We start from the raw sequence: 13,855 nt of genomic DNA on the forward strand, positions 1-13,855 counted from the left end.
CAGTCAATTTAAGACAAGTAAAAGAGGGTGATTTTTACATTTGTACAAAGTATAACAAGCAAATTTGTACAAAAGCAAATTCTAGAATATATGTTTTCAGTAGAGAAGGGGATAGAGGAATGGGGAAGACTTTCTAAGCATGACAGGCTAAGGCTGAAACCATAAGACCAAAGCTCTGGTTACACAAAAATTTTTTTAAAAAGCCCAAACCACCCTGGTGTCCCCCAAATCACCACATACAAATATAAAGGACAACTGATTAGTAGGGAGAAAACTCTGTCCAAAAAAAGAACAGAAACATTCACAAAAGAAATTCATGATAGGGAAACAAACAAATAAAAAACTCCACAAAGGATCATGAAAAAATATACTCTTCCTAGTAACAGAAGAAATACAGCAGATTAATAAACGAAACACTATTTTACCGATCAAATTGATGAGCTTTAAAAAATAATAATACTGACCTATAAAAAGTTCCTAGAGCTAATTAAGTGAATTTTAGCAATGTAACTGGATACAGTCAACAGACAAAACTAATCTCTGTACCAGTAGTGAACAGTTGGAACCCATGTCCTTTAGCACTGAAGCAAACAAAAAAACTCAGTTTTAAATCTAGCAAAATACATGTAGAACTTACACGTCAAAAGCTACAAAAACAGACCAAATTCTTTTTTTTTGTTTGTTTTTGTTTTTGTTTTTTCCGGTAATGGGAATCGAACTCACGACCTTGCGTTTGCCAGGCAGGTGCTGTGCCGCTGAGTTAAATCCCCAGCCCCAAATATGGACCAAATTCTTAAAGATAAAAATATTTAGCAATGAAAGCCCCCAAAACAAAACAAAAAAACCTGATGAAAGAAATAAAAGACAACCTAGTAAAACGGAGAAAAAGATCCTGTTTGTGCAATGAAAAATTCAGTATTACTAAGCATGTGAAATTCTCCAAACTGATCTGTAAATACAATACAATCTCTATTAAAATTCTAGCAGGACTTTTGCAGCTACTAACAAGCTGACTCTAAAATCTGCATGGAAATAGAAAAGAATGAAACTAGCTAAAATCAAGGTTGGAACACTCATACTACCCAATTACAAGACTGACTTCAAAGCTACAATAATCAAGACACTGTGGTTCCAAAGGATGGACATTATGTCAATGGAAAATGAAACTGTCCAGAAATAGACTCACACATATATACTTAACTAATTTTCAATCAAGGAGCAAAGGTATGTTAAAGGTATGTATGTTCTTTCTCCATGTTAATGGAGAAAGAACTGTCCTTTCAACAAATGATAACACAACTGGACACTTAAAAAACTATATTCACTCAGGACTTGCACTTTATAGAAAGTAAATTAAAAATGGATCACAGCAGGAAACTAGAAGGTAAACTTTTAGAGATAGGGAATGGAATGGAGGGAGAGGAGAATAATGGGGATGAAAATAATCAATATATTTTATATGCATGTACCAATGTATCAAAGTGAATCTCATTATTCTGTTTTTACTAATATGCACTAATAAAAATGAATAATAGGTCTAAATGTGAACCATAAAATTATAAAACTTTGAGAGGGACTTATAACTAGAATACAGAAAGAACTCTTAAAACTCAACAAACCAAAGGTGTACACACATAATTTATCAAAGAAGACATAAAAATGTCCATATATCATTACTGGGGAAATAAAAATTAATAAGCCTCCAATGAGATACCGCCATACATATAAAACATGGGATAGCTAAAAAACAACACCACCACGGAGAATTGGCAGGCAGAGCTAACTGGAATACACACCACTGGAGAGAATACAAAACGGTACAGCCTTTTAGGTAACAGGTTGGCATTTTCTCAAAATTAAACATGTACTACCAGGTGACCCAGCCATCTGAGTCTCAGGTATTTACCTAAGATAAACAAAAAGTTAACTTTTACACAAAAGCCTGTACACCAATGCTTGCAGCAGCTCTACTTGAAAATTAACAAAACTGGTAGCAACAGAAACATTTTTTAATAGGTGAACAGATAAAACTGCAGGATATTCACACATACTCAACAATAAAAAGGAACAAACCACCATACATACAACATGAATGAATCTCAAAGGACTATGCTGAAAGAAGCCAGATGCAAAAGGCTACCAACTACTGCTGCAGTTACATGACACTCTGGACATGAGAACACTTCAGGAGTAAAGGAGAGATCAAAGGGCTGCCAGAGGTTAGGGCTCAGGAAGTGGGTTTGGCTACAGAGGAACAAGACAATGCTTTGGAGTGACAAACTCTCCTATATATTGGTTGGGTGAAAGTTACACAAATTGGTGCATATGTCAGAAATCATAAAACTTTGCAACAACAAAGCAAATGTTACCACATGTAAATTTTAAAATGCATTTTAATTTAAAAAACTACATAATCTTAAGTACTTGCCTACACTGTTTTTAACTGTTGGAAAGAACATAAAATAATATAAACTCAAACTTTTAAAACAAATTCAAAATAAGGCAACATAAAGTACTTACAGAGAGTAACAAATCTCTAGCACTCAGTTCTACATATAAAAAAGACTCACAATAGTTGGTATATGGCGAGCATTCAATAAATGCATGGGGAGCAAGGGCATAAATATGCACCAATTCTACTTTGGAAAATTTATCCAAAAGAAATAACTAAGGATCTGTGGACAGATCTAATTATAAATAGGGCTATGAAATGGAGTACTACATACTCCTGCAAAAATGTTCACATGTATCTCTTACTTGTTGGCTTAGAAAGATGCCTACAATATACTACTAAATTTTAAAAACGTTACAAAATAGTGTACAACACAACTGACTTTTAGAAAACAAATCTATAAATCTATAAAACTTTCCATAATGTCTTATATTCCACATGGATGAATGAACACACATCTGGAAGATTAGAGGGCACAGTGTTAAATGTTTTTACCTCATGGCACTGAGATTACTACTATTTTTCAGTTTTGTCTTTTTACTTGTCTGCATCTCCCAGCTTTTCACCACTAAAGAGCTACTGTTTTGTAACTTTGTTTTAAAGACGCTAGAAAAGGGTCCTAAAGGCTGAGAGACAGAGGTCATTCTCTAGGCCCAAGGTGTTCAGAAGGAAGCTTCTCCTCTTCCTTAGAAGCCTAATGGAGAGAAGGTCCAGCGTGCGAAGGACTGCAGCTCTGATGCATGAAGGCAGTTCTCAAACCTGCTTTGGGGTGCCCGAGGGAAGCGAGGACTGGTACCCACCTGTGTAGATGTCCATGAAACTGTGCAGGGCCAGACAATGGGGGTTCAGACACATCTTCACCTGAGCAGTCACCACCTGCAGCCGGTTAGCTGTCAGCAGCCAACACTCCTGGGGCCCGGCCAGGGAGCTGGTACCAAAAACATCACCAAAAAAACCAGAAGGGAAATCAATCTCTTTATGCAGGTCTTGGGTTCATGATCAGTGGCAAAATTCTCAAAACTTTAATGCAATGAGGAAAGAAACACGGGTTTTAAGGGTTTTTTTTGGTGGGAATCTAGTCTGTAAAATTGGCCCTACAATTAATATAATTCTCAAATTTATTATTTAATCAGTCCCACTGAACTCCCAACCTCAAATGCGATGCTGGCCAGTGCAGATGTAATGTAAATCCTAAGCTGTTGCTAATAACTTCCAGGCACTTTCAACAGAAGTGATAATTACTAATTGTTTTGCTATTAGCAACTGAAAAAGTAAAAGCTCAAGGAAAGCAAAGAATACCATTCTCACAGGTTAGAGCTTCACAGGTAGAGAAGGGACATGAATCAAGTGGATGGGGGAGCTAAGAGCAGACATAGTAAGGGGCAAACGGGTGCTTACTTGTGTCCCCCTTTGAATAATGGGCTGCTGCAGAGAAGGCACTGCGTGGATGGGGACTCATAATAATTCGACCAAGAGGTTTGCTCGATGGTGACTGTTTCCTCACTCACGTTGGACAGGAGAAGTCGAGAGCTATTAAGTTCATGAATCAAGGCGAAGACCTCGGCCAGTTCAGACTCATTCTCAGGGATCTGCAGGGCTTTGCGCAGCAGCTGCAGCGTGGACTGGCGCTGAATCTCCTTCTGGGCCGCACTCAGGGGCTCTGTGGCGCTTAGCCCATCTGGGAGTGGAGAACTCGCCTCCTGCTAAGAGAAAGGATCAATCAACAATCCCTGGGCACAAAACGAGCTGGCCTTAGGGTAAAATGAAACTCTGTAAGTAGCAGCCCCCCATGACCAAGGGGTGGGAAACCTAGGTTCCTGAGCAGCTTGATAATAACCTACTGCGTCACTAAGGCCAGGGCTTCTCTCTGGGGCTGAAGTTTTTCTGTCAGTAAAATGAGGATATACGTGCCTCCTGGGAGTGGACGCAGTGGTTAGCTCTTATTCATTAGTAGGGTAACAGATCTGAGTTTCAGTTCTGAAGATCCTGTTTCATGGCTGTGCCTATGGGTGCCATAGCAACTTACTGGATCTGAGGCTCAATTTCCTTACATGATAAAATGGAGGTAAAAGTACTACTAATCTCCCAGAGCTACTGTATGGATTAAATGAGATACTGTAAGTAAAGCACCTAGCGCAGTGCCTTTGATGCAACAGAGACGATGAATGGTAGCTCCATATACTAACAAGAAAGAACTGCTCGAATTGTCTTCAACTATTCACAGCTTCTAGGCACAGGGTATTTTACATACAAGTCACACACTTCCCAGAACACAGTTCTGAATTACTTATTAGCAATAGGTCCTCAGGTGGATCTTATTCCAAGTGGAAGTGCCTCTGGATCCTTTTTGCCAGTGCAGCATGAATCGCTGCTTCCTTTTATTCCTCAAGTGCACCCCTTTACTGCAAGATTCACCATTGCAGCTGCTAAGCCACCACTCTTTCTCTTCAGTGAGGAAGGGTCCCCGCTTACTTTTTCATTCCCCAAACCAGCATGAGGCCTGAGTTACAAAAGACACTATTCACTTTGCTGGGTATGTCATATACTTCTTTGTAGGAACTAATTCTTAACAACAAGGGGTTTTAAAAATTAACTTTGCATACCTATGCTAACTCTTGTCTCACTGCCTGTAATAGCTGGGTGATTTGTCCTTTCCCCCCAGCTAAACTGTAAGCTCCTCAAGGGAACAGGCCATGTCCTAATTCACCTCTGAAGGCATATGCTAACAGAGGAATGAAAGGGTTAATGAATTCAGAAGACATGGTGGACAATAGAATAAGCTGCTCTGGGAGGCTCCATGTCCCCAAGCATGACTATAGTGAACCATGAGCTTGAAGATCATGTGGTAGGAATACTACCCTCTACTACTGTACCAGAGATAAAGGACAGAAAAGACTTGAGTACCATCCCGGACTCAAGACATTGTGGTCTGAATTACAGCAGATGAACATAAATCGGAGAGGAAATGTACAGCCACCACATGGCTCCAAAGGGCAGCATATACAAAGGCCTTTGTTTATGACCAAAATTTCATATTTTGGAAAACAATAATTGCATTTTATTCCTCCAAACTTTTAAGAGATTGGAGGGTGAAGGGAAGTCTGATGGCAAGGGAAGGTTTAAAGATGAGAGTTTTAAGGGTAGGCAGCTATAAGTTAACCAGAGACAGAGGGATGTAAGAGTGGGATTTAAAAATCAACTGGGAAGAGGTCTTGTTTGACCTGATATGAGAAGTCTCTTTATCACCTTAGACCTAAAGAGCAGCATTCATTTTCATACTGTAAACTACACAAATAGTCAAAATGAAATGGGAAGAGAAAGGGATGCTAAGAGCATCTACCTACACAGAATTCAACTCCATCCCCTAATTACAGCTCCACACACATAGATGAGTTCAATTTACAAAGTGTTGGTGAAAATAGATATACCTGCCAGAAAAGATTACGGTCCCCTACAGAGTTAAGAGAAGCACTCAATAAATGGTAATTAATGCTTTGGAAGAGACATAAAATGCATAGAAAATCCAGGAGAAATCTCGGTTCTAGCCAAAGGCATCCTGTGGAGCAAGAGAAACTGATGAAGGCTACAGACCCATTTTGCATGCAACTCTCGGGGCTTACAGATTCCCTGAAGCTCAACTCCAAGTCTTCTCTAACAGCTCCTGACAGAGTAAAATGCTCACTAATCCAGCTTACTGATGGGGAAGCTAAAGCTCAGCCCTGGAGCTTTTCAGGGTCACTCCCAGCCAGCTCTCTAAACTTCTAGTCCCAATGCCTTTTCCACTGTGCCACCAGTCCCCACATACTTTATTTCCAACTTCCTTCCTCGCAAGGACAATGACCTCAGAATACCACCTTAAGCACTGAAACAGACCTGGAGACCAGGTAATGAGATTCATCACCATAAAGGTACCTTGCCATACACAAAGAATTGCTTCAGACCAGAAGTAGTTCTCCCTATTTCTATTCCTGTCTACTCCCAAACTCTTGAGTAAGTCTCCCTTCTGAAGTATCTTACTATGTGCTTCTCTCTGGCTCATGGACATTTAATGGGACCCTGTGGAGAAAGACATTCCTTAGTTACTGTTTTGTGTATTGCCTGAGGCCTGACCAAGCCATGACTGCTGGGTTCTGGAGGAAGTCTAGCATAAGCATTGTAAGCCCCAGGATCAATACTGGATGCTTTGCTGAGATATGGGCAAAGGAAGATAACATGATGGCTTACTAGTCAGGTGGCATTCCTATGATAACTGAGTTGTACTGTCCTTGCTAAAACAGTTGATATCCTCCAATTCCTCTGCTGCCTCCTTGGTTGATTGTGAATAAAAGGTTACTGAAGATGGTAATCAGCAGTCAGCCAGTCCTAGAGACTGCTAGCACCTGATCACACAGTTTTGGTTCCCTTGGTTTGATTTTTTCTTACTTTTCTTATACATCTGCGGGCACCTAGTTCAGGGGATCTGTTCACCCTGGACAGAGTTGGATGAGAAGTCCAACACGACCCCAATACCTAAAGAGCAGACTTCCCAGTCCAACACTCATGACCTTCCACAATGTGTCCTAACGTGCTCTTCAGTTAACTACTTTCCTTACCCCCAGCCCACCCTGCCACACTCACACTTTTACTTTCATTCATGCCCATCTCTAAATGTCTTCCCCTTCCATCCAAATCCTGCCCATCTTTCAAAGACCAGGTTAGACCTAGAGCAGCCAGGTTCTATCTTGGAATCTTGGATATTGACCTATTTATTGTGTGTCTTTCCCTCTACACTCTCCTCTCCCAAAGTGGATTAGTGACGGGTTTTTTTTTTTTTAAGTTTTGTTTTTCATTTTTTCTCCTTATCCTCATTCTGCTCACTTCAAGTGCTGTCACTTTTTATTCACTTCTAAAAACTCATTAGTGATTGAACTCTTGGTTCTCAGACATCAAGGACCTGGTTACTGTGGTGTGAATGGGTCCCTCAAATTTCATGTACTAGATACTTAAATCCCAAAGCAACTTATTAATGGAATTTGAGACGGGACTTCTGAGAGGGTCACGGGGGCTCTGCCTTCACGAATAGATTAACCCACAGATTAATGCATTAAAGAGTTACCGCAGGAGTGGCTTTGTTTCAAAAGTGAGCGTTCTCTGGCTCCTTGTTCTGACAGTTGATTACCCCATCTCAGGTATTTTGTTATTGCAGCAGAAAACATACTAAGGCATTGGTGGATCCCCGCACCATGGCAATGAGGACATGGCCCAGAAAGAAGGGACTTGTTTGGGTTCAGAACTTACAACCTGGTTCCAGTCCTGATGTTCTAGCTACTAATCATGTATCAAGAAATCCTTTCATTCCTACTAAAACAGGCTCACCAACAGAGCACAGCCTCAGGCCAGGGGATATGTTAGGAGAACTCACAATAGCCTTGGTGGTTTTCTCAGTCCGGTCTTTGGCAAGGTTAAAACCGCAGCTGGGACAAATCCGAGGTTTGTGCCGGTTGGTGTAGACATAGCTACAAGAGGGATTCTTGCACTTTCCTCTGCCTCTTGATGTAGCCAAGCCCAAATCCTAAAAAAGTAAGATCAATGTTCAGTTCTACAGAAACTATGTCAAACAAGTTGCCAGTAAATCAGACAAGTGGCAAATACTGCGCAAACCAGATTTAGCCTAACTTCTAAAGAGTCTTAAGTGAGATTCTTTTTCTGTAATTATTTTTTATATTAATACAGGTTATATAATTTGTGAAATAAGTAAGATGATTCTTTTTTTTTTTTTTTTTTGGTTTTTCTCCGGTACCGGGAACCGAACTCACAACCTTGCGCATGCCAGGCAGGCGCTTTTGCTGCTGAGCTAAATTCCCAGCCCCAAGTAAGATGATTCTTAAGGGTCAAAAATTCAATCGCCTTCAAGGTGCAGGTAGTTGGCAGAATAAAGCAACAGTCTCCAAAGAGGAATGCTAGACTGTGGCAAACTAAAGATTTCAGCCCTAGAGGATGAGGGTGGCAGAGTGCTTGCTTAGCACACATGAAGCCCTCCCTGGGCTCTACCCCAGCACCAAAGCAAGAAGAGACTTCAACCTCTACATAAAGGCAAACTGTGACTTCTGGACTAATAAAGCTTAAAGCTTTAACATCTAATTTTCTATCACAAGTTACTATCTAATCAACCTAACAGAGAAAGAATTCTGGGCAGTTCTCAGTAGAGGCCTAGCAGCCTCCTATAGCCAAAGACAGGGAGGACATGGAGGGCATGGAGAAGGTAATGATGTCAGTAGTTCTCCATGGGAGGAGATATATTCTCCGTAGAAATCAGGCTGACTGGGCATCATGAACCCACCAAATTGCTGTCTTGTTCCTTCTCTCTCTCTCCACATCTCTCTACCTCCCTTTCCCTCCCTCCATATATAAAAATATATATTATATATTCATAAATACACATATTCATAAATATCTTTTTATATATTATATATTTTTGTATATTATATTTATTTACTCCTTTTTTGTGTTGCCCAAGCTGGTCTTGAACTCAAGGGCTCAAACAATCCTCCTGTCTCAGCTTCCCCAGTAGCTAGAACTACAAAATGAGCTATGGTACCTGGCTAATAAATATTTTTTGAGTAATGAAAGACCCTTTATAAACCAGTCTGTCACCATCAGGTGAGAATTTTAAAAATCTAGCAATTCTTACAAAATCTGTTCATCTCACTGAAACGAGAAAAAGTGCCAGGACACATCTCTGCTGGTTGCTACCTTATGGACCAACAGAGCTTGAGAATAGTAAGAGTGAGAGAAACCCCAAAGATCAACACAGCATCTTCTAGATAGTGGATCTGAGGACCAGAGAAGCAAAGTCTTGTCTTGGCTCAGATGGTGCTAGCAGCAGAGTTACCGAACTACATTTGGAATAGGGCTTTCAACTCTCTAGAGTTTATTCCACTGCTCCATACTGTTTATGTTATAAAATGAAGACTACTGGGATGTTGATGTCTGTTACATTAAAAATAAAGGGAGAACAGGAAGGAAAAACTCTTGTGGGAAGTACTATGCAGATGATGGCAAACCTTTTAGAGCTTCCAGTAATACAAACAGCCTGGTGCAGCATGCATGCCCTGGGTTCACCACCATTATATTAGGCTAAACAAAATAAATTGCTGTACTTTACTAAAGCACTTCTCAAGTGCTTTAGATACTAGTTTTGAATGTGTCTGTTTTAGGGAGGAAAACATGCTGTAATTCTGTCTATATCTATTTGTGGAACACACTTTCTAGGCTAAGAGGTTCAAAGACTACTGAATTTAAACCTGGATTCTCATCTCTAACCACTCTGAATAAAAACACACTGATCTCAGCTACCCTGTGTTTTACAGAGACCTGGAAAAAAGTCCCCAAACACTCTAACATTGTAGCTACTATTTGTACAGGTTTTGGGAGCTTCAGCATCAATAATTATATGTGATCCTGCTCTCACTCTCAGTACTGCTAACCTGTCTGCCAGACTCCTATACACCCTCAACCACAAGATCAAAACAACCCCCAGGTCAATCTAGCACTAGTTACACACTTACCAGGGTGACAGTGCAGCTGTACTTATATGGAGGAAACATATCAGGCTTGACCTCTACAACCTTCACCTGAGACGTCCTGTTGTTTGGGCCACTTGACAGCTATAGATCAAAACAAGTTATTTAGTGCTGCTTTTAAGCCTCAGCCTAACTCTTGAGGTCTTGTTCCTAAAACAACTTGAGGAAATGGTGTCACAGGGAATTTATAGACTGTGCTCTTTCAGCCCCCTGCACTGCCGACTGACAGTCACCAGCCCACTGAAGAACACTATTCAAGTCTAGAGATTGCTGCTTCTCTGTGTAGCTTCTAACATTGTGTATTAGAAACACCACAAATCAAATTCACAACTACTATCAGGTGATAAAAGAATGTAACACATGCACATATACGGTTGAACAATTTTAGCACAGAAGTCAGCTAAAAACTATTCATAGGTTTTCCCTCTTTACCACCATCAATAAAATTGTCAGTGTTCTTTAGGGAATGTGCATATTACTTATACAACTAAACAAAAAGAAAAAGATAAAGAAGGCATTCTAAATTAAAATTATTCTGTAACAGTGAATTTAGGCTAATTTTCAGAAAATGAGATCTCACATACCTGTTAACTGATTTAAGAATAGCAAAAGAGTTTGTACCTTTTAACAAAAACCCAAAGGCATTGAGCAAAGGGAAACTATAGAAAAGACTGGGGTTACCCAAGTGACAGAGCATATATGAAGGGATTCTATAGGAGCTGAGAGTTAACCAGGTACCTTCCTTCATACACAAGATTACACACACACACCCAGAGTTGCCACTACCATCAGGGTAACAAACAGTCCTTTAAGTAAAAACCTACTGATATTTTTGCCAGAGAAAGTTTAGAAAGGTTAAAAAAAAAAAAAATAAAAAGATACTTGACAAAGAGCACACGGTATGGGAGACAGTAGACTGAGTCTCCTATACCACTCTGGTCCATGACACTTTTTAAGCTACAGGCTGAAGAGGCATGAAATTAATTTAAAGAGTTGAAACCAGCATTTTGTGAAGAGAAATGAGACATACCAAAGTGATTACATATAAAAAAAAAAAAAAAGAAGAGCTTTTTTTGTGAACTGGAGATTGAACCCAAAGGCCCTACATAGCTCTGAACTATATTTCCAGGTCTTTTAAGTTTTTATTTTGAAACAGGGCATTGCTAAGCTGCCCAGGCTGGGCTCAAACTTGTGATCCCCCTGCCTCCGCCTCCTGAGTAGCTGTGATTATAGCCACTATGCCTGAGTCCTACATTTTTAATATGTTCGTTCACTGGCTATGATGTAAAAATGTTTTCATTACTGGGCTGGGTAGTGCGGCTCAGTGATAAGAGTACTGCCTAGCATGCATAAGGCCCTATATTCTATCCTCAGCACCACAAAAGCGAACAAAAAACCAGACATATACACACAAGAAAAAAACATGTTTGTTACCTTCAGGTCATGACAAAGTTTGAAAAATGGTGATTTAGAAAATTTGGTAATAATTATTCTGGCCACACATGGATATAAAAACTTAAAAACAAAATCTAAGAACAAATGTATCTGAATACACAGATTTGGGATTACATAGAGAGACTGTTTCAACACACACACACACACACACACACACACACACACACACACACACGGAAAGATCTGAAAGCTAAAAGAGTACATTAGATTGTTAATATACTAGATAACAGATGAATTTTCTGTATTTTCTACAATAGCCACGCATTTATTTTTAAAAGTAGGCTGTATAGGTATGACAACAAAATACAGTTTCTGATCCAAGATTGGATCCTATAGTGGAGGGGAAAATGCAACATAAAGGATATAACTGAATAAAACTGACAGAATTAGAATATAAATACATTCAACAGTGCAAAGACATTTCAGTCAAAGAACACCTCTACTCTTAAAACATACACAAGGAAGCATTATGGAATAAAAGGCCCTGCAGCTTACCCTGAAATTATGTGTATTTTAAGCACACCTGTCCATGTACATGCACGTAAGACGGCAGTATGAATAAAAATGATAAAGTGAATTAAATTTTTTTTTTTTTGAATTAACTTCTTAATAGGTGACTTTGGGTAAAGTGTATATGGATATCGTTGGTAGTGCTTTTATTTGGGGAATCTTTTTGTTCTAAATTATACATTATTTCTAAATAAAAGGCTTCCAATTACAATAGAGAAATTGTTCTGCTCACCTCCTCGCAGAGGTCTACCATTGTAAACTCTGGGGTCTGAGGTCTGCCTTTTGCACTTTCAGGTATTCTGAACTGTTAAAGGGAAGTGGCCAGACACCCACACAGCCTCCGTCCTGGGGCATGGGTCTTACCTTCACTTCACTGGTGCTAGATGGCTGCTGTACAGGCTGGCCCAGCTGCTTCAGTGTGCTTGGCTTCAGGCCACAAGTCCTGACAGCGGAAGTCTTATCTGAGAACCAGGAGACAAAATGATGACTTTCATGCATTTAGTCTCCCCAAGTTTCGCATCTCCATTCTCCACCTCACTCCTTCCTGCCAGAGAGCCCTCTTCCCAGGTCTATGTCAGCGCTTACCACTCAGGGAGAAGGTCTGCCTGGCTCTGGGCAGTCCCATGCTGCTGCCTCGCCCCACATTAGCTGGGGCTGGCAGAATTGCTCTCATGGGTCTTGCTGCAGCCAGTAATGAGGGCTTGCCCCGTGCTCTGCCTTTAAGCTCTGGGGTCCTGGGCCCAGTGGTGAGTAGGTCAACTCTGGAAAAAAAATTTTTTTAATTAAAAACAAAAAAGACACCTGTAAATTCTGATTGAAGGGGTAGAAAACCAAAGCATAATCTCCATACAGCACTTTTTCTTTTGGTACCAGGAATTAAACTCTGTGCCACTGAGCTATATCCCCAGCTCCAGGTAGCACTTTACTAGAGGATAGTAAGTGCTTACACTATCAGGCTTCAGACAGACTTTTAGCTATGTGCGCTGATGCATGCCTATAATGCCAGCAAATCAGGAAGATTAGGGAGGAGGATTTTAAGTTTGAGGTCAGCATGGAAAACTTAGCAATATGTCTTAAAATAAAAACAACTGGGAATGTAGCTCAGTGGGGGGCTGTTGAGAAAAAGAAAAAAAAAAAAAACCGAGCTCAATTCAACCATTATGTAATTGTGAGACCCTGGGCAAGTAATCTCAACTCTTCCATTAATCTCAAAATTCTGATATGTAAAATAGGATAGTAACTACTTATACTTTAAGGGATCATTAAAAAGACACAAAAGTATATAATATGGGGCCAGATAACCTCTTGCTGCTGAGGCTATCTAGTGTGTTGAAGGGTGTTTAGCATTCCTTTAGATGCTGACAACAAGTTCGTGACAAGCAGCTGTGACAACCAAAAATGCCTCTGAACAGTGCTAACATGTCCCCTGGGAGTAAAACTGTTCCCAGGTGAGAACCATGATATAAACAAAAAGGACCTTTAGTTATAAGAACAAAATACCACGCTGAATTCAGTTAAGCCTTTGGTAATCAAAGAAAAGGAGAGAAAAAGTCCAAACTCGCTGACTTTGTCCTATTTGTAAGGTGCTGGTTTGTATAATTTACGCTTACTCTTTTTCAGTTAGCACAGTTAGTCTATGAGGATAAGGATTTTTCAATATCCAACTCAGGGTTTTTCAGAAGAAAGAACTGAAGTCCAGTGCCATGAAGTGCTATGCCCTAGGTCAAACAGAAGCTTCTAGTTAAGACTAGAACTGAATCTTCTATCAGGAAGGACTCCTTGGGGCTGGGGATTTAGCTCAGCGGCAAAAGCGCCTGCCTGGCAAGCACAAGGTCGTGAGTTCAGTTCCCGGTACCGGAGAAAAACCAAAAAAAAA

The 13,855-nt window shown here is 40.1% G+C and overlaps 1 protein-coding gene across 3 annotated transcripts in view; it reads right to left on the reverse strand.

Annotated features, from left to right (window-relative positions):
• Positions 1-13,855, reverse strand: part of Hmgxb3 (HMG box domain containing 3) — a gene marked incomplete in the record, with an annotated part of 46,970 nt that overhangs the window by 10,391 nt on the left and 22,724 nt on the right. For 2 of the 3 annotated variants that reach the window (XM_013512212.1, XM_013512214.1), the window contains 6 exon segments: positions 3,253-3,380; positions 3,851-4,155; positions 7,854-8,003; positions 10,000-10,098; positions 12,343-12,440; positions 12,565-12,740. In XM_013512212.1, coding sequence (XP_013367666.1) covers positions 3,253-3,380; positions 3,851-4,155; positions 7,854-8,003; positions 10,000-10,098; positions 12,343-12,440; positions 12,565-12,740 — 956 coding nt within the window. 3 annotated transcript variants of the gene reach the window in all.

This window comes from Chinchilla lanigera, unplaced genomic scaffold, assembly GCF_000276665.1.
Source record: "Chinchilla lanigera isolate Chin_1 unplaced genomic scaffold, ChiLan1.0 scaffold00014, whole genome shotgun sequence".
Lineage (NCBI taxonomy): Eukaryota > Metazoa > Chordata > Mammalia > Rodentia > Chinchillidae > Chinchilla > Chinchilla lanigera.